The sequence below is a fragment of the Botrytis fragariae genome, assembly GCF_013461495.1.
Source record: "Botrytis fragariae strain BVB16 chromosome Unknown tig00000163, whole genome shotgun sequence".
Lineage (NCBI taxonomy): Eukaryota > Fungi > Ascomycota > Leotiomycetes > Helotiales > Sclerotiniaceae > Botrytis > Botrytis fragariae.
In genome coordinates, this window is record NW_023500999.1 from 413,126 (window position 1) to 440,584 (window position 27,459).

The 27,459-nt window shown below is 43.1% G+C and overlaps 7 protein-coding genes across 7 annotated transcripts; 4 read left to right on the top strand and 3 right to left on the bottom strand.

Moving 5' to 3' along the window:
• Nucleotides 1-4,359: 4,359 nt before the first annotated feature.
• Nucleotides 4,360-9,779, top strand: Bfra_009732 (putative phytochrome-like histidine kinase phy1p protein; the record flags this gene model as incomplete). Its single annotated transcript, XM_037340072.1, has 6 exons — nucleotides 4,360-4,382; nucleotides 4,446-5,478; nucleotides 5,530-6,249; nucleotides 6,333-7,088; nucleotides 7,336-8,661; nucleotides 8,748-9,779. The coding sequence occupies 6 exons, from the start codon at nucleotides 4,360-4,362 to the stop codon at nucleotides 9,777-9,779; spliced, it is 4,890 nt and encodes a 1,629-aa protein (XP_037189295.1).
• A 1,279-nt stretch (nucleotides 9,780-11,058) lies between these two features.
• On the bottom strand, nucleotides 11,059-13,423 carry Bfra_009733 (putative oligopeptide transporter protein; the record flags this gene model as incomplete). The annotated part of the gene is made up of 3 exons (XM_037340073.1): nucleotides 11,059-11,246; nucleotides 11,405-13,004; nucleotides 13,040-13,423. The coding sequence occupies 3 exons, from the start codon at nucleotides 13,421-13,423 to the stop codon at nucleotides 11,059-11,061; spliced, it is 2,172 nt and encodes a 723-aa protein (XP_037189296.1).
• A 702-nt stretch (nucleotides 13,424-14,125) lies between these two features.
• Bfra_009734 (putative s-adenosylmethionine-dependent methyltransferase superfamily domain-containing protein) lies at nucleotides 14,126-15,827 on the bottom strand (the record flags this gene model as incomplete). The annotated part of the gene is made up of 2 exons (XM_037340074.1): nucleotides 14,126-15,123; nucleotides 15,176-15,827. 2 exons carry the CDS (start codon nucleotides 15,825-15,827, stop codon nucleotides 14,126-14,128), a joined length of 1,650 nt encoding a protein of 549 aa, XP_037189297.1.
• Nucleotides 15,828-16,566: 739 nt separating this feature from the next.
• Nucleotides 16,567-17,865, top strand: Bfra_009735 (putative conidiophore development protein hyma protein; the record flags this gene model as incomplete). Its single annotated transcript, XM_037340075.1, has 4 exons — nucleotides 16,567-16,671; nucleotides 16,732-16,789; nucleotides 16,848-17,329; nucleotides 17,377-17,865. 4 exons carry the CDS (start codon nucleotides 16,567-16,569, stop codon nucleotides 17,863-17,865), a joined length of 1,134 nt encoding a protein of 377 aa, XP_037189298.1.
• A 590-nt stretch (nucleotides 17,866-18,455) lies between these two features.
• Bfra_009736 (putative swi-snf complex subunit protein) lies at nucleotides 18,456-20,270 on the top strand (the record flags this gene model as incomplete). Its single annotated transcript, XM_037340076.1, has 4 exons — nucleotides 18,456-18,534; nucleotides 18,739-19,007; nucleotides 19,057-19,692; nucleotides 19,743-20,270. 4 exons carry the CDS (start codon nucleotides 18,456-18,458, stop codon nucleotides 20,268-20,270), a joined length of 1,512 nt encoding a protein of 503 aa, XP_037189299.1.
• A 1,335-nt stretch (nucleotides 20,271-21,605) lies between these two features.
• Bfra_009737 (putative short chain dehydrogenase reductase protein) lies at nucleotides 21,606-22,639 on the top strand (the record flags this gene model as incomplete). The annotated part of the gene is made up of 2 exons (XM_037340077.1): nucleotides 21,606-21,873; nucleotides 22,008-22,639. 2 exons carry the CDS (start codon nucleotides 21,606-21,608, stop codon nucleotides 22,637-22,639), a joined length of 900 nt encoding a protein of 299 aa, XP_037189300.1.
• A 1,942-nt stretch (nucleotides 22,640-24,581) lies between these two features.
• On the bottom strand, nucleotides 24,582-27,447 carry Bfra_009738 (putative serine threonine-protein kinase ksg1 protein; the record flags this gene model as incomplete). Its single annotated transcript, XM_037340078.1, has 3 exons — nucleotides 24,582-24,953; nucleotides 25,002-26,182; nucleotides 26,292-27,447. 3 exons carry the CDS (start codon nucleotides 27,445-27,447, stop codon nucleotides 24,582-24,584), a joined length of 2,709 nt encoding a protein of 902 aa, XP_037189301.1.
• Nucleotides 27,448-27,459: the final 12 nt, after the last annotated feature.

Sequence of the window (27,459 nt, forward strand, 5' to 3'; positions counted from 1 at the left end):
AGAGATGAGATGAGAAAATATAACTCATGTGCAGGAACTGGGATGCCAAATGTTCTTTCTGGAATTTCATACATGATGTTGTATTTCCCATTCCACCTCATCTCTTCTGCTCTCTTCCCGTCTATGAATTTAGATACCAATACCCCCAATTAACTAATTGAAAATAGATCAGATCAAAAAGTAGAGTATACCAACACCTATGATAAAGTTTCACGATAGCGCAATTGAGAATGTTACATCGGGCCCGTTGAGCAATCTCTAAGATTCTGGAGCGGTTGATTTTTCTTTTCTGTATTGAAGGGGTAAAGCTTGATTTTTGTTTGGGGGGTAGTGGAGATTTGTAATTTGATAAGAGCAAGAGGAGACTGGGGAGTGTTTGTTCTGGCCCTGGGTTAATGGAAAAGGAGAGCATTGAAGTGATTTATTCGCTTGGGAGGTTGGTTGCTTCACTTCTTCACTTTTTGGGAGGAAAGGAAAAAGTAGAATCGAGACTGCTTGTGTGGAATATATGTTAGGTTGTTGGTCAATATGATGTATGTGTTTGATACTATAAGAAACGATGCTTCCACCGAACCGTATCAGCTGCCCGTACAAAATAAGCACCGCATTAAGAGTTTGAATAAGAGAAAGACACGAGAAGCTCGCCTAATCAAGACAGACGACTTTGCATGACTGGACATCTCAGATATAAAGTCCATATTGGATGAATATGAACGTGCACCGCCGTGATAGAATTCCAATATCGTTTCGCATTGTAAAGACGACTAAATTGAATTATACAGGACGAAACACTGACAAATAGCGATGAAAGCTCGAAGAATTAGAAGTGTTGGTCAATATCCGTGAAAGAATTGTATGAAGTAGTAGAGGAGTGTCTGAGATAGACAATCAAATCGCTACGCTGAACTCTTGACTTGAGTTCAAACGGTATGAACACTTTCCATATTATGTCGTTAAGACACCGATTTTATAGAAATGGGCCGGTTCTAGACCTGAGAAATTACGACGATTCGGCCGAAACGGATAGAATGTATCCGCTCCAATTCCGAAGACTTCTGAAAAGACGATGAAGGGGTCATAGCATATATATAGATAGAGTGGAAGGAAAAAAAGACGAGAACGAGATCAAGAAGTACTAGTAAGCAATAACAAAAATTATTTTGTTAGCTATATAATATAGATTTAAATATCTAGTAGTTACTTGAGTAATCGTATTATAGTTTTAAGTAACCAAATTTCGTTTTCGTATCCACTTCTGATAACAAGTGAGCCTTGTCAAAATCGCGGCAATGTCTCCCGCATAGGAATTATTACTCATGTGTACTTACTAGATATACTAGTTCGGTGAGGCTTGCATATGCAGTAGTGTACTTAGCCTTTGCGGGAATGGTAAATGAATACTCGATGCTCATGCCTCTCTGCATCAGATTGCTTGCATATTGTCTTGAGTGTGTTTGCGATGATGCTGCAAAACTCTGATTATGGTGGCGAAAGTCCTAAATGAGGCTATTAGATGAAGAAGAGAATATATGATCGTCATCAAATTTTTTGAGTAGAAAGGTAATGAATTTGTTAGATAATTGTGTATGGAGACGTAGATAAAACTCTTGGTATTATAATTGTCTCCTTTTCGCTATCGAATGGAGGGATGAAGGGGTGCTTTGAACAGCACGGTGTTAGAGATGACTCAGAAGCGATAATCAAAGTTTTTTCTCTCACAGTTGTACGGAGGTAATGTTCCTGGAGTATGTGGTTTGATGAAGATATATGTATTGGTCCTCGAGATCCTCGAAGGCGAGTCATGTTTGAGATCTGTTACAGTGTTAACATCTGTATGGAAAGGGAAAATGGTTTCTGTTGAAGAGAATAGAATGATCATACTATCCACAGCAAACTATGATAAGCGGAAAGAATCTAAGCGGGCCGAACACCAACTATTCCGCACAGTGCTGACCTAGTAAGGAGTCATCTCAATTAAGATGGATGCTTCGATTATAAGCAAAGTTGATGGATTAGTGACTGAAGGATACCTAGGTAAAGAGTTGTTGGGGGTCTTGGAGTGAATGTAGTGTGTAGTAGCGTAGCGGAGCAATCCAGAAAGTAGTGATTTATACCTTCAAAGGTCAATCAATGCCAAAGGCGAGTAAAGAACAAGCCAAGTAGAGGTACAGCAATTGTATGAACCAGGATATATTGTCCCAGTAGACTCTTGGTGGAAATAGTAATATTGTAATTGAGAAAGAAGACAACGACACATACATAGGTACTGTTCGATCATCAAATATATGAAGGGGGTAAGCGAAGTGGACGCCATCATACCTATGGGCACTTACTTGTATACTTTCTTGCCCCGGAAAACTTACATATAGCGACGGTATTTTGCTTTTTGGGGGTATCCTGAACCTGTCCCTTGGTATCTCAAGACGGTATTTTGAAGACCCTGAAATATTCTCGAGGCTGTGATACGTAAACTGTGAGAAATAAATGAACGCACTCATCACGACTTATGCATGATCCTTCGTACATCATTGAGATAATACATGATATCATCATAGCTCGTTGATAGAGGTTGTATAAGGTTTGATGAAACTTGATAGAGTGGCTTGAGGCAGGATGAGTAAGTGGCTGTGTAGCTCAATTTTTGTTTCATTCGAGCTTACGATATATAAAACACTCTTCTATGATTGCTTTCTTCTGATCGACAGAAGGGCTTCTTTGTGCTGCATAAAACCAAACAACGTAGAAGCGGGGTGGTCATAGGATCTTCAAAACAGATGCATTTATATTTCCATCTTAGGTACCCATCACATCTGCAGATTTGAGTAATGATTGACTCGAAAGATCTCTATCTCCAATATGAGAATTTGGTAGTTGATCGGATTTCAAATATCGAAAAGTATAATAGAATTCAACAGCCCCTATACAAGATCGTAGGACCACAATTCTGCTCTGACTGGTCTTTTTTTCCTCTCATTCTTCTTTTCTTTCAGACACGGGAATGAAGAATTGCATCAACTAACGGAAACTACTATTAGTTTCTATAAATCATCCTGCCTATGGAGTACTGAGGGTAGGGGGATTGCTAATCTTTGTAGATCGTACATAGTATTGGGAATGCATTCAAAGTTTTTGACTACGATGATCCCCTCATCAACATCTATGATTCTAGCCACTTGAAACCTGGGATCCGGAAGGGTTGAGCCATACTCCATAATAACTTCTTCTGTGGCGTCTCTCGTTGTGAACAATAACATGTGAGAGGCATTTAGTTTCTCCGTCTATGACAGTATCATTACTGTGTTATGAGGCTCTAGCTTTTTCCGTTTGGATGGGTGTCTATAGATAGAGAGATTTTCAATAGCAGTTGAGTAGACGAATGCATAATATCCAGGTACCTCATACATCCAACCAACACATAGGCACACGAAGTATACGATGTGCATCATTCCCTACTCCTGTACGAAAGTGGGCTATATATCTCCATCAGAGTGCCATTAACCCAGATGATCTCGGTGGTGCACTGGTGTCAAATAGCTACGGAGTACCTAGGTCGATGCTAGGTAGATGCTAGGTAGGTAGCACGTACCAAAGTACCTTACTGGAGAACTTGGGGGAAGGAAATTCTGAGATTTTATGGTGGAGAATGGAGTTTATCGTATTATATAAGTCACACCAATCACGACCAATCAAATCGCCCCGTTTTTGTTTTGTTTTAGTCCGTCTCAAAATCCCATAAAAAAATCAAGTAAATGCGATCTTATCTAATATCCCAAAATCTCCAAAAACCCACATACATCCATTCAATCATGGATACCTACCCAGATGATCCCATTCCATTCGCCACTTCCGGTCTCGCCAACCACAATCAATCAACGGAACCACTCTCGAGCCACTCGAGCCACTCGAGCCACTGACCTCTGTATTGTAGATCAGTTCCTACGCGAATATTCGAATATTCCGAACCTTCACAACCTCTACAATTCGACCCCATCAAAGAGACCTTTGGACCTTGACATGAGGAAGGAGTGACAACTTGACCCATACACAACCAGCGAAACGATTCAACTTCAGGATACCCTCTTCCTTTTCTAAGCGTATCAAATTGTCAGTGCAAATCCCTCGATCTTTCTTCCAGTCGCTCTCTATCGATACCAAGATTATTTCCTCTATCGAACACAAAATACATGTATGCTCTTTTGATTGTTTAACTTCGACAAGGACATTTCATTTCACTACTCTCATTCACTGCGCCTGGAAATTCTACTCAGTGCTATTGGAACGGGAAAAGATTCGACAGCAACCATTCTTTATGGTTTGGAAAAGTCTATATCTTACGGACGATTGTGCGAACATATTTCGATGCATTTACGAACTGAAGGAAGGTAAATACATGAAGGTGTAATAGGCTGGCTACGAACAAACACTTTCTTTAATACAATCGACAGAATTAGACCACACGGGGATTGCAGATACGAATTGGTCACCCCAATAGGCGGACCTATAAAGGTCAACAAGCCCCTTGCAATGCTGCCGGATCCTGAAGACATTGCCCAATTACCAAAGGATAACGAAGTCAAATCAATGGAAGTAGCTTCTCGGTCTTCATCTCGGACGCGAACTTCAACAGGTGGCTCTACACCTGTTCCTGTTTCTCCAATCACAAAACCACGATTATGGCCAACCGATATTCCCAAGGGCTATACTGCTTCATCTGCCCAAGCAACATCTTCTTGGAGCGCTTGTTCGGACAAGCAGCTTGGTAGCCCATCATCTACTACCAACGACCGAGTCTTTCCAATTAGAAGTGTCGTCAGTGTCGATCCCACTCAGACCCCATCTTCATTCTCGGGTAGAGGATCGGTTTCTGGTGAAATGAATGACTATTTTCCACGCCCTCCAAGTGTAGCAAGCAAAGATGGAGGTGGGAGAGGTGTGAGATATTCAGATTCGGATGGAAAGACAACTCCTCGCCAAAGAGGTCAGATGGAATTTAGTGCTGATCCCAGAAGAGTAGATCGCAAGTCGTCTACCTCTACAACTCGTAGTGAGTTCAGAGGCAGTCGCTTGCAACAATTCCTGGACAATGCATCTGATAGATCTGTTGACACACGCAATTCCAGCGCAAAACAATCATCGGTTGGAAATATGTCTGGAAACATGTCTGGAAACATGTCTGTATCCGACGACGGTGGACTTGGAGGGCTAGTAACGGCCCGATTTAAGCACATCGTGACTGCAGAAGGACATGCCATCATTACTGGTCGTGATGGAGAGGTCTTGCAGAAATGCGAGGATGAACCAATTCACATTCCTGGAGCTATACAAGGCTTTGGCTTACTCATTGCATTATCAGAGCATGAAGATAATCAACTCTTGGTTCGTCTTGTTAGTGAAAACTCCCAACGCATGATTGGATATACGCCTCAGGAGCTTTTTCGACTGGATAGCTTTCTAGATATATTGAGCGAAGACCAACAGGTGAGTAATTGTGAGAATTAGATTGCGAGTTCAACTTATTGACCGTACCAGGAAAATCTCCTTGATCATATCGATTTTATTCGCGATGAAGACGCGGATCCCGCCTCAAATGGTCCAGAAGTTTTTACAGTCTCAATTCGTCACCCAAGAACTCATAGATCTAAAAAGCTTTGGGTAGCTATGCATATAAACCCTGTCAACCCAGAAATGATCATCTGTGAGTTTGAACTCGATGATGACCAAGTCTATCCTCTCGTTCCAGAACAGGAAAGAACGCCCGAGCCCCCAGAGGATACACTCAGCAGCAATCCAACAAAGGAGGAATTCGATGAGAGTACGGTCAATACGAGCAAACCCCTCCGAGTCTTGAGAAACGCCCGAAAGCGCAAAGGCGAAGCCGCTGCTATGGAGGTCTTTAATATTATGTCCCAGGTACAAGAGCAACTTGCGACTGCGCCGAACTTGGAGCTTTTCCTTAAGACTCTTGTAGGTGTGGTCAAAGAGTTGACAGGTTTTCATCGTGTCATGGTATACCAGTTCGATGCTTCATATAATGGTCGAGTGGTTACTGAGCTTGTTGACCCTCGAGCGACTAAAGATCTCTATAAAGGACTGAATTTTCCGGCATCCGACATTCCTAAGCAAGCTCGAGAATTATACAAAACCAACAAAGTTCGCCTTCTTTATGATAGGGATTTAGAAACTGCACGACTTGTCTGTCGCGGTGTTGAGGAGCTTGAAAACCCTCTTGATCTATCATATGCTTATCTTGTGAGTCCTTATACCATCAGCCTTTAAATGTTACACATGGTTATACCACTATTCTTGGTTGAATATTCACTAACATCCGGTAGCGAGCCATGTCACCTATACACATTAAATATCTCGCGAACATGGCAGTTCGATCCTCAATGTCTATTTCAATCAATGCGTTCGGCGAGTTGTGGGGCTTGATTGCTTGTCACACTTATGGCCCGAAAGGGATGCGAGTCTCTTTTCCTATTCGAAAGATGTGTCGGCTAGTGGGTGATACTGCGTCAAGGAATATTGAAAGATTATCATATGCTTCACGACTTCAAGCTCGCAAGCTCATCAATACAGTTCCAACACAGGCCAACCCTTCCGGTTACATAATAGCATCTTCTGACGACCTTCTGAAGTTGTTCGATGCTGATTTTGGCCTCCTTTCGATCAAAGGAGAGACTAAGATATTGGGCAAGATTAACCAATCTCACGAGGCACTTGCTATGCTGGAATATATGCGAATGCGTAAAATAAACACCGTTGTCACCTCTCAAGACATTAAACAAGACTTTCCGGATCTTCGATATCCCCCAGGATTCAACGTCATTGCGGGCTTACTTTTGGTACCTTTAAACTCAGAGGGCGAAGACTTCATTGTATTTTTCCGTGCTGGACAAATCAGGAACGTCAAATGGGCAGGCAATCCGTACGAAAAATTTATCAAAGAAGGCACTGAGGGCTATCTGGAGCCGAGAAAAAGTTTCAAGACGTGGAATGAGACTGTGATTGGAAAATGCCGTGAATGGACAGAGGAACAAGTGGAAACCGCTGCCGTGCTCTGTCTAGTTTATGGAAAGTTCATCGAGGTAAGTTTTTATCATCATGTGCACAGTATACCCAACGTTCCGGACTGCAGTTCGATTGAATCTTTCGAATTTCGAAAAGATTTACATAATTCCGACGAATTTCACTGGTCTAGCCGTTCTCAATGTTTAAGGCTCTTTTCATGCTTGAAATGATTTTAACATCGAGAATCACTTATTCCAAAACCACAAATCGAATTATTGGACAGACGTAATGACAAAGTGGTTGATCCTTACTGACGCATATTAGGTTTGGCGTCAAAAAGAAGCAGCATTACAAAGCAGTCAGCTTACACGGCTGTTGCTGGCCAATTCTGCTCATGAAGTCCGAACTCCTCTGAACGCAATTATTAACTACCTGGAGATTGCGCTCGAGGGCGCATTAGACCAAGAAACAAGAGAGAATTTGTCCAAATCACACTCTGCCTCCAAGTCACTAATTTATGTCATCAACGACTTGCTAGACTTGACGAAAACTGAAGAAGGCATGGATCTGGTCAAGGATGAGATTTTCGATCTCCCGGCTGCTATAAGAGAGGCAACCGACTTGTTCAAGGGCGATGTGAAGCGAAAGGGCATTGAATATACCGTGGTCGAGCATCCTGGTGTTCCACAATTTGTGCATGGAGACCAAAGACGTGTTAGGCAAGCAGTTGCTAATATTACGGCAAACGCTGTGCAACACACGTCAAGTGGCTTTGTTCATGTTGAAATCTGGTTGCAAGAAATCATCGATAATAGAGTCAACGTCGAAATCATTGTTGAAGACAGTGGCGACGGTATGTCGAATCAAAAACTTGATACAATTTTTCGAGATCTCGAACAAGTTGATGGCGATCCTTCGTTTGAAGACGAAGGCAATGAGAAAGCTCTCATTGATGGCAACCGTACGATAGGTCTTGGTTTGGCAATGGTAGCTAGAATTGTTAGAAATATGGACGGCCAGCTACGTTTGAAGTCAGAAATTGGGAAGGGTTCGCGATTTGTCATTCAGTTGCCCTTCTTTCTTCCTGACGATAGTTCACAAAATTCTGGGAATCAAGAGAAGGCTACTTTCTTAAGTTCTTCATCTGTATCACCACCGCTCGCGACGCCACCTCCTGCAAGCACCCCTGGCGAGGTGACTCTTGTCAAGTCATCAGGACATCTTAAACAATCAGCTCCCGATCCTTCTTCGCTTGCTCGCAAGCACAGTATAGAAGAGATTGCAAGTTTGCACAGCTTCAAAAGTAATAACAGCAGTAAAGCTAGCGGGAAAAGTGATGTGGATCGATTCATTGATGCTATTACTGGCCCAGCCAGTAATGCGCAGGGAGATTCTTTGCAACGTGTTGATAGCAAGGACCGACACAGTCTTAATAGTATGCCTGAAACTAGGCTGACCTCGAAATCAGGCCAGTCCGCCAAATTGAAACGTTCAGCCTCGTACACTGCGCCTGATTATCCCATATTAGAAGATTCACAAGCTGTGGGAAGCAGGATTGTTGCTGGCAGCAAAACACCAGTGAGAGCTGTGAGGATGCCAGACGAATTCTCAGAAAATACGAACACAAATGCTCCTCCAGTTGCTGCGAAGGTGAAATTTAATCTTCACATCCCATCAACATCCTCACAAGGGGATCACGCGAAGACGCGCTTCATGAATTATCACCCAAAACAGAGTCAGAACCTTTAAATACAGAGAATTTGAAGGTTCTGGTCGCCGAGGACGATCCCGTCAATAGTCGTATAATCAATAAGAGACTGGACAAAAGTGGCCATGAGGTTTACCACACCATAAACGGGGAAGAGTGTGCAAGTGCCTACGGAGACAACGTCAAGAAGTCCGCTGCAACGACTTCATCGGCAGATAAACGTTTCGACGTAGTACTTATGGATATGCAAATGCCGATAGTCGATGGACTTACTTCAACAAAGATGATAAGGTCATTCGAAAAGACTTATCTCGATCTGTCGCCCCGAGCCAAGCTCAATGGAAGAGTACCTATTTTTGCCGTATCAGCTTCTCTTATTGAGCGTGAACGGCAAACATACATCGATGCTGGTTTTGACGGCTGGGTATTGAAGCCCATCGACTTCAAACGGCTAAATGTTTTACTCAAAGGCATTGTTGATAGCAAAGTTCGAGATTCGTGCTTGTACCAACCGGGACAATGGGAGCGCGGAGGTTGGTTTCATAAAATGCAACCGTCAGCATTGCAATCCTCAACAGCACCCTCCAACAAATCGCCAGTACAGAATCCCCCTCAGAAAGGACCAGAGCCTCTTCAACCTGATAAGGATTCACTTGACAGTGATACTGGGTCTACAACCCCGAGGGAAGAAAAAAAGCGGCCATTGATATACGATGAAAGACTGAATGCTACCAACGAGGCTCTCGATGCTACGGCCGATATTGATGTGGGACCTCAATATAACCTTTCGACCGCTGATGAAAGACCTGTAACGGATGTTAGCACTGAAAATGACACACCAGCCGTCGACAAACTTCTTGGCGATGATACTGGAGAGAACACTAAACCTGAAACTGCCAGTGATGCATCAGCTCATGTGGAGCCTGAACCCACTACCGAAAGTAATCCTGAAGAGGTTGATGTCTCAAATACTGAGGAGCCATTAGCTGATCCCACAAAGGTTGAAGAATCAACCACAGAAAGCACAGATAATTCTGAAGTACCCGATTCAACAGAATAATTGGATTGGTAAGGCGATTTGCATCATCGTTATTCAAATAATAATTTCTTACTATATTTTCTTTCAAGCTTCTCTTACAAAAATTCATTCGTTCATGTCATGACTGGAACATGAGATTTTGGCGATTAGAGGTTTTACGCACATATACAGGGTGGCGCATAGCATACCCTTTGATTTCATAAATGGGAGCGGGCGTTTTGTTTTGGAGTAAAACCGTACTGAGTACGAGATTTTGCCATTTTTGAGGAAAAGGGGGGGTTGGTGGGAAGATACACTTCCGTTTATTTCATTATGTGGATATGCCGAAAGACGTGAAGACATGGGGAAAGTAAGCTTTGATACTTCATGGACGAGGAAACGAGAAAAATGGCTTTCTAGAAGAGGCGTATTTGATACTGTTTTCTGTTGATGTAAAATCACGAATTGTGAAGAGGAGCGCGGACTTTTAGGGGGTTGGATGTTTCAGGTTTGATTAATGTGCATTTGAAATTGCATTGCTTGCAGGTTGGGTGATTGCAAGGAAGGAAGGAAGGAAATGCGATGTATGAGTGATTTGGTTGTGTATTTTAGGTTTGGCTTCTTGAGTAAGAAGCAAGACAACGATTGGAAGGGATGTGTTGATTAGGAAGGATAAGATGAGCTGGTGGCTGAGATACATTCGTGATATGAGAGCGAGCATGCGCAAGGATACAGCATAGCGTTGGAGCGAAATGGAATTAAATGATGTGTATATTTTTCAGGAGGGGGAAAGGAAGAAGAGAGGGGGGAGAATGTATGAGTCGTACTTGACATGATATGTATTTATGATTGATGCTGATCACTGCGAAGATGAGAGTGGGAGAAGAGTGCTAGAAGAGGTGGCGCGCAAGCAAGGACTTAGATGAAATGATTGAATGAGTGGGAAATGCGCATCCAAGACACAAGATGGAATGAAATGAAATGAAAAATGCAAAATGCAAAATGAAATCACTTGTACGTTTTTTGATGTCGAGGGATTGTGAAGTGGAGTGAAGTGATATGTGATGTGTTGTGAGATTGTAAAATATCATTCATTCCAATTAGGCGCTTAAATCATTGGTTTCTTTCTACTATAACAAGTATTTTACATACATGTGTGAGTGTGTCTTTATATACCTATACTCTATACCACCTATCTATACCCATCCCCACCCCAAACAATCAAATTCAAACTCAAATTCAAATCATTATCCAACGAACCCAGCCTAAATCAAGCCAACCAAAAGAACTCAAATTAAATGAAACCTATACACCATTCTCCTCACAAATGCGGTACCCCCGCGCTCGCCAACCCCAAATTAACAATACTGACCACGCCCTCTCCGAGAATCAATCCGCTCGCCAAGACGACAATGGGTGTTTCTTCTCGTTTGCGATAGGAGCGCCAGTAGAGATTGATGAAGCCGCCTATTGCGCGAGCGAGCGTGAAGGCGGGGGTGTTGTACATGCCTTTTTGTGGTGTTAGTTTATTAATTGGTTGGTGGGTTGATGTTTGAGAGAGAGATGAAGGAGACGGAGGAGTATTTGGGGGCGGGGGCGATGGAAGAGAATGGAGGGAGGGGAAATAACAGAGACAAAACAAGACAGAGAAATAAGAACAGACATACCAACAGCTACCGCGATACCCCCGGGAACATAATCATACCACCACGCTCCCTTCCCCTTCCCCCATATCCTCAACAACGTCGTTCCCGTAAAAATAACTGCTGCCCCCATCGCCCACTGCGCAGCCATATCCGGTAATCCCTTTCCCGTCACCAACCTCGCCGTAAAAATCCACACATACCCCGTTGGAACCTGGAATAAATCTCCCGGAACCTGATATACATTTGTATAAAGTTTATAGATGAGCGCACTAACCACTGCACCCACTGCACTCCCAATAATCTGACCCCAAAATTGTGCATTTGGAGCTGCGCCCAACAAATGACCAGTTTTGAGATCTTGCATGAGATCGCCTGCTTGGAGGGCGCCCGCTTCGGAGACAGCGCCGGCGACGAGATTTATAAGGATGGAGTTTTTGTTGCTTTGGGGAATTATGAGGGCGAAAAATAATTGGGCTAATTTTGAGATCCCAGATACGGGGTTGAGGTCTGTTTCTCCGAGAGCGCGGACGCCCATGATTGAGAGAATAAGGGCTACTGGAACGGAGAGGATGGTTGCGTAGAGTGGGATCAGTCCTTCGAATACGATGCGGATGCTGAATATGCAGAAGACGATGGAGAGGATGAGGCCTATCCAGACAGTGCGGGTATTGACGAGATGTTCTGAAGGGGCGTCAGGCTCTGGTAGATCTTTCAATTCTGACTGAAGATTGTTGCTCGAGATTGATGATCCATTACTTGTAGTTGATACATTTTGCTCTGTACGACCAGAAGATTCTTCTCTGTTTATAGGAGCATATCCCGTGTTCGATTGTGGCGTTCCAAATGAAAGAAGACCCAGCCAATCCCGTCTCTTGATCTTTTGCTGGGCCTCACTGATATAATCTCCGCCATTATTGATCAAAGGATTAAGAGCAATGTATCCAAGACTGATTACTGAATCCGCCAACATTATAGCCAACGAAATCCAAACAATCCAACCTTTACTTCCTGTTTCCCAATCACTGACTGGCCCAGGAGCCCAACCCCTGTTTTTCGCGAGAGGAGAGAGTATTCCCCAGCCAACAACAGCTCCAAGAAGCATATGTGTGGTTGTCGCTGGACCCATAATGATTCCCTGTCCGACGTATGCAAGGGAAGGATTTAAAGTCCACAACCAATTTTGCGCAATTGCTGTCCCGAAAATTGGTAGTTTCCGCAATATAGGAAAGAAATAAGTTCCAAGTGTGTAAAGTCCTGATATCCCGAATGAAATCACCAATAACTTAACCTTTGATTTCCAGCTGCTACCTTCAGCCTTGTTCACCTCCTCAACATCCGCCACACTCTCATCTGTATGATTTCTAGACTCTCTTTCGTTTATACCATTTATCCCATCCAGGTCTTCGGAATTCGAAATTGGCGGTCCACCTGCAGTAGTCTCTTTCCCATGTAAAACGCCAATCATCAACGCAGTCGCGGTACCAGATGGAAACTTCAATTTCTCTTTAATAATTACTTGCCGTCTCAACGGAACGGCAAACACCACCCCGAAAAAGCACAATCCTAACGACCAGAGGATAAGTTTCCAAGTACTTAAGAAAATTGGCCCTTGTTCTTCCTCCTTCAACATATAATTCAATGCCGGCATAACCCCACGAATCCACAACCCAATGGCATTGTCCCCATTGATCCAGCGACCGTTTGTACCAATACATTTTCCACCGGCGTAAACGGTAAATCAAGATGTTTCGACAAAGTTTTGAAGAACGCGAATCCGATCAGGGAAGCCGGCATGGCCATAGAAGAGACCCAACCGGTCTGCAGACCAAAATACATATTGGAAAAACATATTATCAATCCGACGCCCAGTCCGACGAGTATACCTCGTACTGTGAAATTCTGTCCCTCTTCCGCATGTGCAGCTATGAATCTTCGTTGTTCGCTTCGTCTACGACGAAGTGCATTGTCACTGTCTTCAGATGTGCGAGTGGAGATCGATTGGTAGTCAGGAGACTGTGCTGTGCCTCTATCGGGCGCCATTGTTGTTGTGGAGTCGGTCGGGAACCTTGATGAGTTGAATCAGTTAATAAAGATATATATACATACATGGAAGCAATATAGCTGCCGTCCGAATATCACACTAGCCGGGACAAATGAATGATATAGCCATCATCGGTCGGTCGGTAGTGAGTTCAAACAATTATTAGTAGAAAAGGTTATGGTCGATGCCTATCGCTGACCAATGCCGGGATGCGCGATTACAATGAGGTAGGGATTATATTTCGTCATGCAGATTATCTCCCGAGCTTATCTCCAAGATATCTCCGAAAGAGAGTGAAGGATCATGATTATAAATATCTCCAATTCGGATAGATAATGAACAATGGAAATGATTTATCAATGTAAAACACCAAGAATTTTCAAGTGATGATTCTTCAAGAGAAAAACTCGAAACTATTAGCTAGCTAGAACTCATTCATGTTCGGGGTATCGAGAATTGAATTCTCTAGGTCACACAAATAGCATATAATTGGGGAAATGGATGTGGAGATCTACTTTATTTGAACTACGAGTATATTCAATACTTCCCACAAGTATGGACTTGCTACTCCAGCGAGAGCTATTCTTGCAAGACCAACCTCAGTGGAACTGACAAGCTGTACCCTACTGCCAAGGGTTTCATGGTACTCTTAACTTCAGCAAATCATCCCATTTTATCATTTCATCTACCAACCAGGCAGTTTATCTCATCTTCCATGTTTGAGATTTGCCCGCCTCCTCACCATCAAACTTCCAGTCCATGCCGATAGTTAGAGCTCTTGAATAATCATCGGCAACTAGATACTCTAACTCTCCACTGATCTGCTCACCTGCCTTATGTTCCTTTGGTTGGTATTTGGCAGTATCGATGAGCAGCACACCTTGTTTCCAATGTGTTACCTTAGCTTTTGGACCTGTTGTAAATGCAACTCCCTTTTTTTCTTCCTTGGCCCATTCCTCAGCCTTTGAATTCTCAGGAACCTCATCTTTTCGTGAGGGCATGAAGAAGCTGTCAAACCAAATCATGAAGCCATCCAATGTATCGACATCCTGAGTGAGCTTCGACTCCCATTTTCTCTTGAAGGTAAGATCTTTGACTGTGGTTGTGTGCAGACTTAATTGCAAGAATGGGAAGGGTTCGCCACAGATCGTACTGGCTGGCATATCAAGGACTTGTGTATCGTCGTGGATTCCGGCTTGCATTGCTTTCATATCGAATCCATACACATCTCTCCAGAAATCGATGTGATCGGCGACGTAGTCTGGATCAGCAACGGGAGCAACCCACATGTTCATGTGACTTGGAACCATTAATCCATCAGGCTTCAAGTACTTGTCTCGAGCCCAAATGACACTGTCGAGCATAGCTTCATACAGCAAGCAATAGCCCATCCATTCACTAACGATAATGTCGACGTGTTCAACAGGAAGATTGACTTCCTCGACTTTACCCTTGAGTAAAGTAATTTTATCTGCGAAGCCGTTGTTGAAAATATTCTCGCGGGCTTTCTCAATGATGTCCGAATTATCGACACCAATCACTCGAGCTGCACCAGCTTTGGCACAGAACATACTAAGAATACCTGTGCCGCATCCTACATCCAAAACAGTCTTTCCGGCAAAAAGAGACTTGTTGTTGTAGATGAAGTCCCGGTAGGCATCGGTACGAACAGTATCTTTCAACATGGTCTCATGGATATCTGAAGGATGTTAGTTAGGAAGTACGAAATGAAAGTTGGGCAGATATCTGACCATTGTATGAATAAGAAGTAAAATATTGGCTATCATCATCTCGCTTCTCCTCCTTTTTGGCTTCAGAAGGTCCCGCGGACTTGTTCCAGCGTTCATCCAGAGTTTCATTGACAGTGTTTCTGTAATTTTCAAATTGAGATTGGATTCTTCTGAGCTCCTCTTCTAACTCGGATACACGAGTGACGAGAGGTCCGGATTCGACTTCCTTGCCATTTCCTGCGCCTTCATTTTGTTCGACGATATCAGGAAGATCATCGAGGCAAAAAAGAAAAGCGTCATCCTCTAAAACTGGCTTGAGATATTTCTCATCTTCCAAGTCGGCCTTGGAAATATTTGGAGACGCCTTCTCACCACTTTGAGTCTTAGATCTTAGGTAATTGGTAAGTTTGATACTGCCGTAGAAGTCTAGGCCCAACTTTTGTCGGACTTCTAAGAAATCAAAGCCATATTTCTCCTTGCAATGTTGAATCATAGCAATCATATCGGAGAAAACTTCATCATCTAATAATGATACAAATTGGTTTTGTTCTTCCTCTTCCGGCTCAGCATCTTCCCATCCCTCATCATCTTTCAAATCAAGGATATCAGATGCCTCAGAACTACCAGAATCTGATGGTGCATACTTCTCGATATCTGGAACCTGGGCAGACATTTTATAGGGGTTTATATTGGATTCTCACTTTTTGGTCAGAAAACAATAATAACGGAGATTCCGGTAAAGAGATATCAGATGTGAATAAATTAATTACTCGAAAATCATCTGGATTTTTTTCATGTGGGATTAAGGATTTTTTTTCTTCAAGTCACTATCAGCACGTGTTTTGTCATGATAAGAGTCGAGGCTATCATAGGAAACTACTCAGCAATGCATCAGATAGATTGAAGAAGATGAACAGGTATCAAATTAATAATTGTTCTACATGCACCCATAATATCATAACATGAGTGTACTATCGTTGTTCTCTATAACAGACTGACGATTGAAAGAAAACTGTGCAACATAAACTTCATCTATCAAAAACCAAAGACTTCCACAATGAACATCCCATCGTTAACGTTGCTGGGGAAATAAACCAGGATGATCCGCTTAAACTTCGGGAAAACTACTAAATATCAATAGACACTGGTAAGGTCAAGGTTCGATGGAAAGTGGAAGGAAGGTCCTAGGATGAAATCATATTATGATTGCATACATCTTTCAAGAACGGCTCAACTACATATTAAAAATGTCACGATATTGACGGATGATCTCATACATGTTCATGCCAATTTCACAAGTTGTTCGGAAAATCCTTGTTGAATGCCAACACATCGGATTTTGATCGAGCCACCGTAAACACCAGAAGAGAAGCTCAAGATAATCGCAAACAATTTGACCTCAAGTACAAAACATGTCCTTTCTATTCGGGCGAAAGCCGCGTCCCAATACGGTGGATCTATCCAAGCAGGCCAGGGACTTGATATTGAAGCTCGATGGCCCTGGAGGTGCTGTGAAGGTATATTTTTCGGCGCATTGGAATCGGCAGTGAATTATGAATGAACTGACTATTCGACAGGCTGAGGAGCTGGCAAAAGCTCTATCTCAAATGAAATTTATTCTACAAGGGACACAAGGTTGGTTCATTTCTTCATTTATGAGTTGTATTGCTGCAAATTACTGACTACCCCTCAGAAATAGAAAGCACCCCCGAGCAAGTACATCAGCTTGTAACTGGAATGATCCAGGAAGACCTACTTTACCTCCTCGCCGTTAATTTGTATCGTCTTCCCTTCGAATCGAGAAAAGATGCCCAGGTTATATTCTCTTATGTCCTACGGTTCCGACCCGCAACAGCGTCACCGAAGAGTGAACCTATGGCGCTTAGTTATGTTATAAATAATAGACCGGAAGTACTGGTTGAACTATGCAATGGTTACGAACATAAAGAAAGTGCTACACCTGCTGGTACAGTTCTACGAGAGGTTCTAAAGAGTGATGCTGCAGCGGCAATCATTCTGTACAACGATATCAAGGAGGGAGATGTTAGCACAAAAGGCTTGACTGCCATACAACCCGAAATCAAACAGACTGGAGAGGGAGTTTTCTGGAAATTCTTCAATTGGATCGACCAAGGATCATTCGAGGTTGGAGCAGATGCTTTCACAACTTTTAGGGTAGGCAATGCATTCATTTTGGAAGGATAAAGCTAATGCAGGTACAGGAACTGTTGACCAAGCACAAGCAAATTGTAGCACAATATTTGGCAACCAATTTCGATATGTTCTTTGACAAGTACAACAATATTTTAGTCCAATCAGCAAGTTATGTTACTAAAAGGCAGTCCATAAAACTTCTTGGTGAGATTCTTCTAGATCGAGCCAACTATGCTGTCATGACAGCATATGTTGATCGAGGAGAGCATTTAAAGATATGCATGAATCTTCTTCGGGATGAGAGAAAGATGGTACAATATGAAGGATTCCATGTCTTCAAAGTCTTTGTGGCAAACCCACATAAATCCATGGCTGTACAAAGGATACTCCTCAATAACCGGGAAAGGTTATTGAATTTCTTAAAACATTTCTTAGAAGATCGTACAGATGATGAGCAATTCATTGATGAGAGAGAGTTCTTGATCAAGCAGATAGAGAGAATGCCACCACAGCCTGTTGAGCCGGCTCAAAAGCCTGCACTTTTAATGGGTCGTTAAATGGAGGAGATGAAGGAAGAAGCTAGAGAGGAGTCGATAGACATTGATGAAACGAGACATATGGGTGGGCATTGGTTGCTGGATACGACATGAGCATAATCGGAGTTGGGAGCATTAGGTTTTGAATGAATGAATGAATGAATGGATTGGCGGCAATCATTGTACACAGCACAGGCGTTCTCACAATTGTGGTGCTATTAATTTCAAAGATAGATCATGAAGTCTCAAATAAGAAAAGAAATCAAATATAATCAATATTCAAATCAAGTTTCTATTGATATGACATTTGAATTTTGTCTTGGAGAAAGAAAAGGCTGATACATGCATGTACTTGGGGTGAATTAACATCGCTGACCTAAGCCGAATCTAGACTAGTGGTCGTCGCGTTTGAACGCGAAAGGCTGAGAAAGTAATTGGAACTATTGACCAAGTTGACTTCCGTAAGTGTCCAACAAAACAAACCACAGTTTCTGCATCAACAGTTTCACCGGGAAAGAACCTGAAAGGTCGCAACATCCAATTTTAGATTATTATCTGGCCCCAATCGTCGAATTTTCCCCAAGCGCCAATTCGCATCGGTAGTCTTCAAGATGCAGACGCAATACCGTTCCTATCAACAAGGGACACCTTCACGGGCTTCTCATGGTGGTGGTAATAGAAGAGGTATAGGTATGTGTATGCTCAAAATATATATTGCGCCCAGTTATCTCATGTTAACCGTTGATTTTCCTTATTAACGGGTCTTTCTTTTCATACAATATATCTTCTTCTCAGCCTGCTATCCATCCAGCCACACTTTGCCCTGCGTTGCTGAAAAGACATGTTTTTGTTTATAAAATCATTATCTTGAACTAAGCTAATGCGCAATTGTAGCACCTGCGGCCGCTGCGGCACAAACTAGAGAACAAATGTCGGCTCAACAATATCAGCAGCAGCAGCAGCTTATCCTTAAGCAGAAGGAAGCAGCCAAAAAGAGAGCAAGCGAACCAACGGATAAAAATATCCCAGATGGAGTAGAGGATGTGATTATTGGGGATGGTGTGCAGAGATATAGAGAGTTGAGAGACATTGAAAGAAGATTGGATGCGACAATGACTAGGAAGAGACTGGACATCCGGGAAAGTGTGGATAGGAATGTTAAGGTTTGTTATCAAGAGTATACGCAGTCTGGACAAGGCTGATTATTTACAGAGACATCGAACGTTAAGACTTTGGATCAGTAATACTGTGGAAGATCAACCTTGGCAATCGGACAATACATTGGATGTCGATGCTTTCGATTTTAGCACAAACATGGACTCTTCATTCCGGGTTAAGATTGAGGGAAGATTATTGGATGACGATGAGGATGAAAGTGATGATAGTGACGACGAGGATGAAGAAGCGGAAGTGGGAGCCGATTCAATGGATGTGGATAAGAAGAAGAAGACGAGACCTCCAGGACGACTATATAAATTTTCACATTTCTTTAAATCTATGACAGTCGACTTTGATCGAAATCAACGAACGAAAGATGGAGCGGATCAGAGCGTGGAGTGGAAGAAACCTAGTGTTGCGCCAAATGCCAATGGTCTTCCAGCAGCTGCAGACTTTGACCAATTAGAATTTAAGAGGTCAGGCGATGAGAATTGCAATATTGTCATCAACCTGGTCCGCGATGAAACACCCGAAAGATTTCAATTAAGTCCGGTCCTCGCAGCTATCTTGGATACAAATGTTGGTACTCGTGAAGAAGTCACAATGGGCATCTGGAGTTATATCAAAGCCATGGGGCTTGCGGACGATGATGAAAAGAGAACTTTTGAGCTTGACGAGAGACTCAGACCAGTATGTTGATTACTAGATTTTCTCTGATTATCCATACTAACACTATATAGCTTTTCCCGGGTCGAGAAAAAGGATACTGGCCCCAACTTGGTGATGCCATTATATCCCATACTACAATTCTCCAGCCAGTTCGTCTCCATTACACCATCCGTGTAGACAAAGAGTTTCACGAAAACCCTCAACCAACGATCTATGACGTCCAAGTAACAGTTGAAGACCCTTTGAAAGCTGCCCTCGAAGCTGCCACCAGAAATCCCGCTTACGCTGCCAATCTTCTCGAGCTTGCAACGTTAGACAAGCAACTAGCGGTTATGGTCCAAGCCATTGCTAATTCCAAATCGAAACACTCATTTTTTGATGCCCTCTCGAAAAACCCTACGGAATTTATTAGAAAATGGATCAGTTCGCAGAAGAGAGATTTGGAAATCATTGCTGGTGATGGAATGAGAGGCGGTGGAGAGGATGCTACAAGCGATGAATGGAGAAAGGGGGGCGCAGATGGTGTTTGGGGAAGTACTAACGTGAAGGAACTTGCCGCTCTGATGATTAGTACTGGAAAAGTCAGGACTACAGTTTAGAATCTTGAAGCCGGTTCTTTGGAGGGAGATAGATTAGCAAGGTATGGGATTAAGATTGAAGATCAGTTTTCATTCATGATATCAAGATTATTTGGAGGGAGTTAGGAATTGATTCAATGGAACGGATGGAATGATCTTCAGTTTCCAAGGTTGTGTGTAATAATTATTGTATGGATAAATAGGGGATTACTAGAAATAGGCGATGAGACGCGAGATGAGATTAAAACGAAGAACGAGTATTAGCAAAATGACACTTTCAAGACACTCACTTACCATCTGCTATTGAGACTTTGGTGCTTGAAGGAGATACGGAGCTGTTCGGCGAAAGATGACATTTGGTTAACTGAATTGATATTCACTAGCTCAAATTTGGTGTTGGTACGATTGAATGCCAGTCAAAATAAATGATCCTGCCTAGGCAGATCCTGGTGATCTAGTGAGGGCGTTAGGCTCGTTCATTGCAGTCTCTATTCACGAATTGCTTCTTTCTGTACATGGCTTAGCTCCCGTGCTTGAGACAGGAGACAACATTGACGATTAGGACTTATGTAGTGGGTGCTACGTCATCCATACTCTAGTCGTATAAACAATTAGAGATTGAAAGTTAAAGGCTCTTTCCGAATATGTGTAGCTACAGGCAAACTACCTACTAGGTGTATAGTAATGCAATCAACATAGCTTTTGGTAAGGAATTTTACTACTTTCCAGTCCGGTATTCATTCACACCGAGTACCTAGGTAAACTGCTACCCCTGCTACCGTGTAAATTCGACAACTCTGGAATATATTAAGCCTTTCTGAATATAAGGTTATCTCCTATATCCTATTTCCAGATGCAAGGAATCTGCACACTTGACAGTATTCATCTAATCATCTCGTACATCTAAAGCTTATTCCATAATAGGAAAGATGTGTTTTGCATTCGATCGAGTTTAAAAGGTGATACGTCACGATGCAGACAGCTGAGCTCAATTAACCCCTCATTCCTCGAAGCGCTTTAGAAAGTAACAACGAATCCTTCCCCTCCTCCCTCCCAACCCTTCTATAAAGCTTCTCAATCATACAAATGAAGATATCATTCCCTCTCCAAACTACACTCCAAACCTCAAGATCAAGATTCTATTCCTCGCAAACTCATCGTTCAATATCACTTCTGCGAATAAAGCTTCACACTTCTCCTTCGTCTTCCATCTCCAACTCGGGTCTTCTACCACACCAACCGCGTATCACGAGATCCAACAACTTTTCTCATTTTTCTTACACGCGTTCACGATTTACGAGATCGCTCCATACAAACCCATCACGTTCTAACAAAAATACAAAAACATCCGTAAACATGTCATCATCCGTCCCTTCCTTGGCCCCGGGCAATACAGCATTGATCACGGGCGGCGCCTCAGGAATCGGATTTAGTTTTGCAGAAACATGTGTAAAGGCGGGATTGAATGTTATTCTGGTTGATAACAATGGAGATAATCTGGGGGCTGCGCAGACATATTTGAGTCAGTTGAATGGGGAGGGACAGGTGGTAGGGTTGAATATTGATGTCGGGGTTGAGGAGGAGTGGGAGAGCATTAAGGATGTTGTGGAGGAGGATTTTGATGGTATGTTTTTACTTCTCTGGGGGCTCGTTTTAGGTTCTGGGGGATGGATACATAAGTATCTACCTATTCATGGAATCGAAGAATAGAACGGAGAAAAAGAAAGATGAATAAACAAATAAACTAACTGCTCCCAGGAACCCTCCACATCCTCTTCCTCAACGCAGGCTTTTCCACCCGCGGCTCCTTCGCAACCCCCTCTTCCTCCTCATACTTCAGCAAAATCCTCTCCGTAAACCTTTTCGGCGTTATCAACGGCATCAACACACTTCTCCCCTCCATAACATCCCACACCAACCCCTCTTCTATCATCATCACCGGTTCTAAACAAGGAATCACCAACCCCCCCGGAAACCCCGCTTACAACGCCTCGAAAGCCGCTGTCAAAACGCTCGCCGAACATCTATCCTACGATTTGCGCGAGAAGAAGAATGTAGGTGTTCATCTCCTCGTGCCGGGGTGGACATACACCGGGCTTACGGGGAGCGGCTCGCCTTTTATTGTTAGTGCAGACAAGGTGGAAAAAGCGGGATTGGAGAAGAAACCCAAGGGAGCGTGGTCCGCGGATCAGGTGACGGAGTATCTGCAGGAGAAGATGGGGGAGGGGAAATTCTATATTGTTTGTCCGGATGGAGATGTGAGTGAGGAGATGGATCGCAAGAGGATGGCGTGGGGAGCGGGGGATGTGGTAAATGGGAGGTTGCCGTTAAGTAGGTGGAGAGAGGAGTACAAGGCGGAGTTTGAGGAGTTTGTGAAGAAGGATTTGTGAGGGATGTGTGGTTGTGGGTTATTGTGAATGAGAAGGACGAGGGGTTTAGATGGGATGAAAATCGAATGATTCGCTAATGTTATTAATATTGATTGTTGATATGAAGGTGATGCGATGTGTTGTTACCCATGAAAAAAGTATTTCGACAAGACGCCATGATGTTAAACCTCACATTCAGAGGAAACCCCCATCCCTACCCAACATGCCTAACTTATAGGTCAAGTCAAAGTAAAGTAAATTGAAGAATAAGTATATACCTACCATCTATAACTAACTATAAGAAATCAATATTCATACTCGTACCCTCCGCAACTAATGAATTATCACACCTACCTACCTACATACCCACCTACTCGAGTATATACCCTTGATATTCATTTGCAAGTACTTAGTACACAGTACATATAGATAGTAGATATAGATATCCGCCAAATATCTTCAATTTTCTGACCTAGTATTTATACATTCATTTATCTATCTATTTATCTCCCTACCTATCCTTCTTAAATCCCCTCCCCCTTCCCTCCGTCAAGATGGGAAATGAGAAATGAACTATCATATACACACATGCACACATACATACACAATCCATATGTACACACATACACACATACACACATACACACATACACACATACACACATACACACATACACACATACACACATACACACATACATTTCAAAGAGAAGAAAAAAATCATAGAAATCTCTAATTAAGATACAATATACAAGTCAATCGATTCGACAATCTCTTCTCTTCTCCTTTTCTATTATTTCACAACTCTTCTCAATTCATCTCATCTACTCTGCACTCTTCAAGATTTATTTTTGTTTTTCTCAAAGTCTTTCTGATATCTGCATTTGTTTGCAGATGCGTTTATTTGCATTTTGCATTCACCTTCTTTCTCTATCATCTTACTCCATGCTAGACCACGCCAAACTACTCCATCGATTCTACCATTCCATCCTACCTTGGCTTTCCTCTTTCTTTTCCTCTTTCTCTCTTCCAACCCCTCCATTCTCCGTTATCTTCCCCTTCCCCTTCCACACCACTCTAAAACTCAACCAAACGTCCCACCATCCTGCCCCATTCCATCTCTCTCCTAATTCCCAATACCAATACGAAAATCCCTTAAAACGCGATCGATTCCCAATCCCGCATTTCGAATTTTCAAATCCCAAAAGGTGCCAAAAAGAAAACACTACTGCCCATCTGTCCATATCCATTGTATTCCAGCAAGCTAAGTAGGTAGCGAATATAATTATTAAAAAACCTCTTACCGGCCCATCTTTCATGATTCTCAAACACGAGCTGCCACTTGTAACAAAAGAAAAGAAGTAGGATGGAATACGTCGAAATCAAAGATCCACTGTGTACAAAAGAGCTGAGATAGGATAACGCTCAACAAGGAAGGAAGAGAGAAAACTCTTCAAAATACCCGAGCCTTAATTACATTTGCTTCACAGATGCAAATATATGAAGACCATTGGGTTTTTCTCCGTCTCGACAAATCGTAGCAAAGAAACGAGTGATGGATGCATGGCGAGTGTGAAGGTGAAAGTTGAGAGAGTAATGTAGCAGCTGAGCGTTATGGCTACGAAGAAAAGTAAAAGTAACAGAAATTCATGTCAAGTCGTTATAAATTGCTTCCTGCTCCATGAAACCGGGAAAGAAAGGGCTATCAAATGCTGCACTTCAGATGCACCAACCAAGTAAAAAATCCCGAGACCTTGCGCCACGCTAGCAAATGCCGATCGATAAATGGACAATGATTGGAAAATACATCATTTGATGTGTGACAAATGGGATAAATTTATGGACTCGTGTTTTTCTAGAATTGCCGTGTCGCGGAAGTCTCGGAACCTAGGTCCAAACGCATTACCACCCTAAATGACTCGAAAACTCGACGAATCTTATTCTTGAGCCCCACGGATAACAATTAGAAGGGTGTTGAAAGTCCGTTCTTAGATTGCCGTTTACTGAAACGATGTGACTTCTTTTTAGCGTCACCTAAGGATTCTTCTCCTCCAAGGCTAGCTTGACTTTTGGTTAAATGATTTCGACCTGACCGATCACTAGGACCATAACTATCTTGATAGATGCTTGGTCCATGAAGGGTGCTAGTAGGACTCGTGGCGGCGGACGACATATCAAATCCAGCGTCACTATTATAAGAGCCAACCATATTTTGTGACAAAGCCATATCTTTGGCTTTCTCAATGGCTTCAATCCATTCCTGTGCCGATGTTTTCGAAGGATCATTGGCGGTTGTTGAAGTCTTGGTATCTTCGAATGTATAATGTGTCCCGCGCTATTTATGATTAGTATTGAGTAGATTATTGGGCTTGGAATAACTTACTGTGTCCACGCACCACAAAGATTGACCTTTGGAGTCAGGTTGCACTCTCCATGAGCAATCGGAAGCTAGCAAGGAAATCTCTGTTTTAGTTTTCTTCTCATCGCCTCCCGCAGCAGCAAGAATAATTCTCGCACTAGATGTAACCATCACAAGCCTTGCTCTTTTCTTAGTCGTTGAACCTCCGAAAAATCTAGCAAATCCTCCTTTCTTTTCAGGCACTTCCTCACCATTCCTCGAGTTGGGACTGTGTGGTAACGGCGACGACAGAACCATTAAGTTTCCCAATTTCAAGATACGCTCATTGTTCCGAGTCAATACGGGCGACCATTCGATATCCAGCTGACTCGGTGGAGGAAGTTCAGTGATTATCCTGGGTTGTGGCCTTGAGTTGCCGTTTGATGGAGTAGGTTGTGGTGGTACTCGTGATGCTGGCGGTGTGGTCGAAAATGTATTGTTGAGCATGATCAATTGAGGTTCTTGTGCCGGTGGAACATAAGGCTTTAATCTGGGGGCTTTAACCTTCCACAATTCGCGGCTGAATCTAACTCCATCGAAAAATTCGTGGTTTTTGATGTGCTCGATCGATAATCTCCTTTGTGGGTCAAGAATAAGGAGCCTTTCGACAAGATCTCTAGCAGCAGGGGGGAATCCTGGGGGAAACTCATACTCCAAACTGACAATCTTCTGAAAGGTCAGGTATTCGTTCGCAGCTTTGAATGGAGGTCGTCCAGCCAAAAGCTGGTATATAATACACCCATACGCCCATAAATCACTAGCTTTGCAAGCATTTTTATCCGTCAACAATTCAGGGCTGACGTACTCCGCTGTCCCAACAAAAGAACTTGCTCTTGTCGATTCATCTTCGCTATTGCTAGTTATGTCATATGGCTTCGATGTTGAGCCAGGAGCGGGGAGTAATTTAGCAGTCCCAAAGTCCGTGATCTTAATGTGCATTTTATCATCCAGTAGAACGTTTTCTGGTTTCAGATCTCGGTGTATCACGCCCTTCTGGTGCATACAGTCTATTGCCTCAAGAAGTTGAGCGCCGTAGAATCTTGTACACTCCACATCAAATGATCCAATCTTTTTCAATACTCCCAACAATTCTCCGCCGCTAGCGTACTCAAGGACGTAGTATAAACATGCGCTATCTTGGAAGGTGAAGAATAATCGAATGATGCCTATGTGCAATGTCAGAATAAAATGGCGCTGTGATGGAATGTGTAGATGACAATAAAAAGATACCTGGATGGCACTCTTTTACAAGTCAGTCGGTGGCATCTTGCTTACCTGGGTGGTCTGATAACCGATTCAAAGTGTCTTTCTCTATATTCACATATTTGATCTTTTTCTCCTTAATTATATGCTTCTTGTCCAAGATCTTCACGGCATGATCTATTAGTGTCTGACGGTCGGTTGCAAATAACACAGTGCTGTATGAGCCCTCTCCTAATGTTCGCCCAAAGATAAAATCTTGCACTCCCTTCCTTACTTGCTTCAAGTGCACTTTTCCATCCGCATCAACTTCCTCACGAACACCGACTGCGGCACCTCTAACTTTCCACTCCTCAGCGGTGACCACGTTTCCTTCGGTGTCGTAATGTGTATTAGCAGCAGCCATAGAATGTGCCGGGTTATCGTAACCTCCGCCCACTCCTCTCGAGGTTCGTCGTGGTGGCACAGGCCCGTTACCCGGTGGCATGTTAAGGCTATTATTGTAAGATCGTTCTCTGTGACTCGCTTCTCTCGAGGGCACTCCTGCCTGCATTGCTGTGGCTGCCGACCTGGAATCGCTCCTTGACGGTATTCCCCCGTGTACTGAAGATTGCGAAGATTCGCTCCGTACTCTATACGATCCGTGATCTCTATTTGGAATTGCGTTTGAAGGAGGTTGCGCTGCGTAGACACCTGAGATTGGACGAGTGGCTCCGGGAGGAGGGTATGCTCGATTTCCGTTCTGCATTGGATGTGGTTGATATGGGGGAAATGCTTGTTGTTGTTGAGATTGATGATTCATGGGCATTGATTGTCGATAGGGCTTCGCTGCAACGGGTCTTGGCAGAGGCTCTTGTTGCGCCTGCACTTTTGTAGATTCACCACTACTCGATGCCGAGCGTGAACTCGGGCGTTTCGGATCTGAAGTTTGTGGAAATTCGGGGGTGGGCGTAGAGTTCGAAGAAGGGTCGGTAGGTGAGCCACGTCGGAGGATATTAAAGATGGAATGTCGTTTTGATTGCGTTTGGGAATCTGGGGTTTTCCGCGCGTCCTTGGATTCCGAAGAAGTCGAATCCGCGGCTTGATGTGGCATAAATGTAGAATCGTAATTTGTATGTTCGTGATTGCGATCATTTGATGTTTCTAGAGTTGATGTACCAGACGATGCATCATCAGGATTAGCTATCCGCAAACCACCTAAGGATTGGGATAGGGATAAATCGTTCTCCATAAGTGGCCCTAT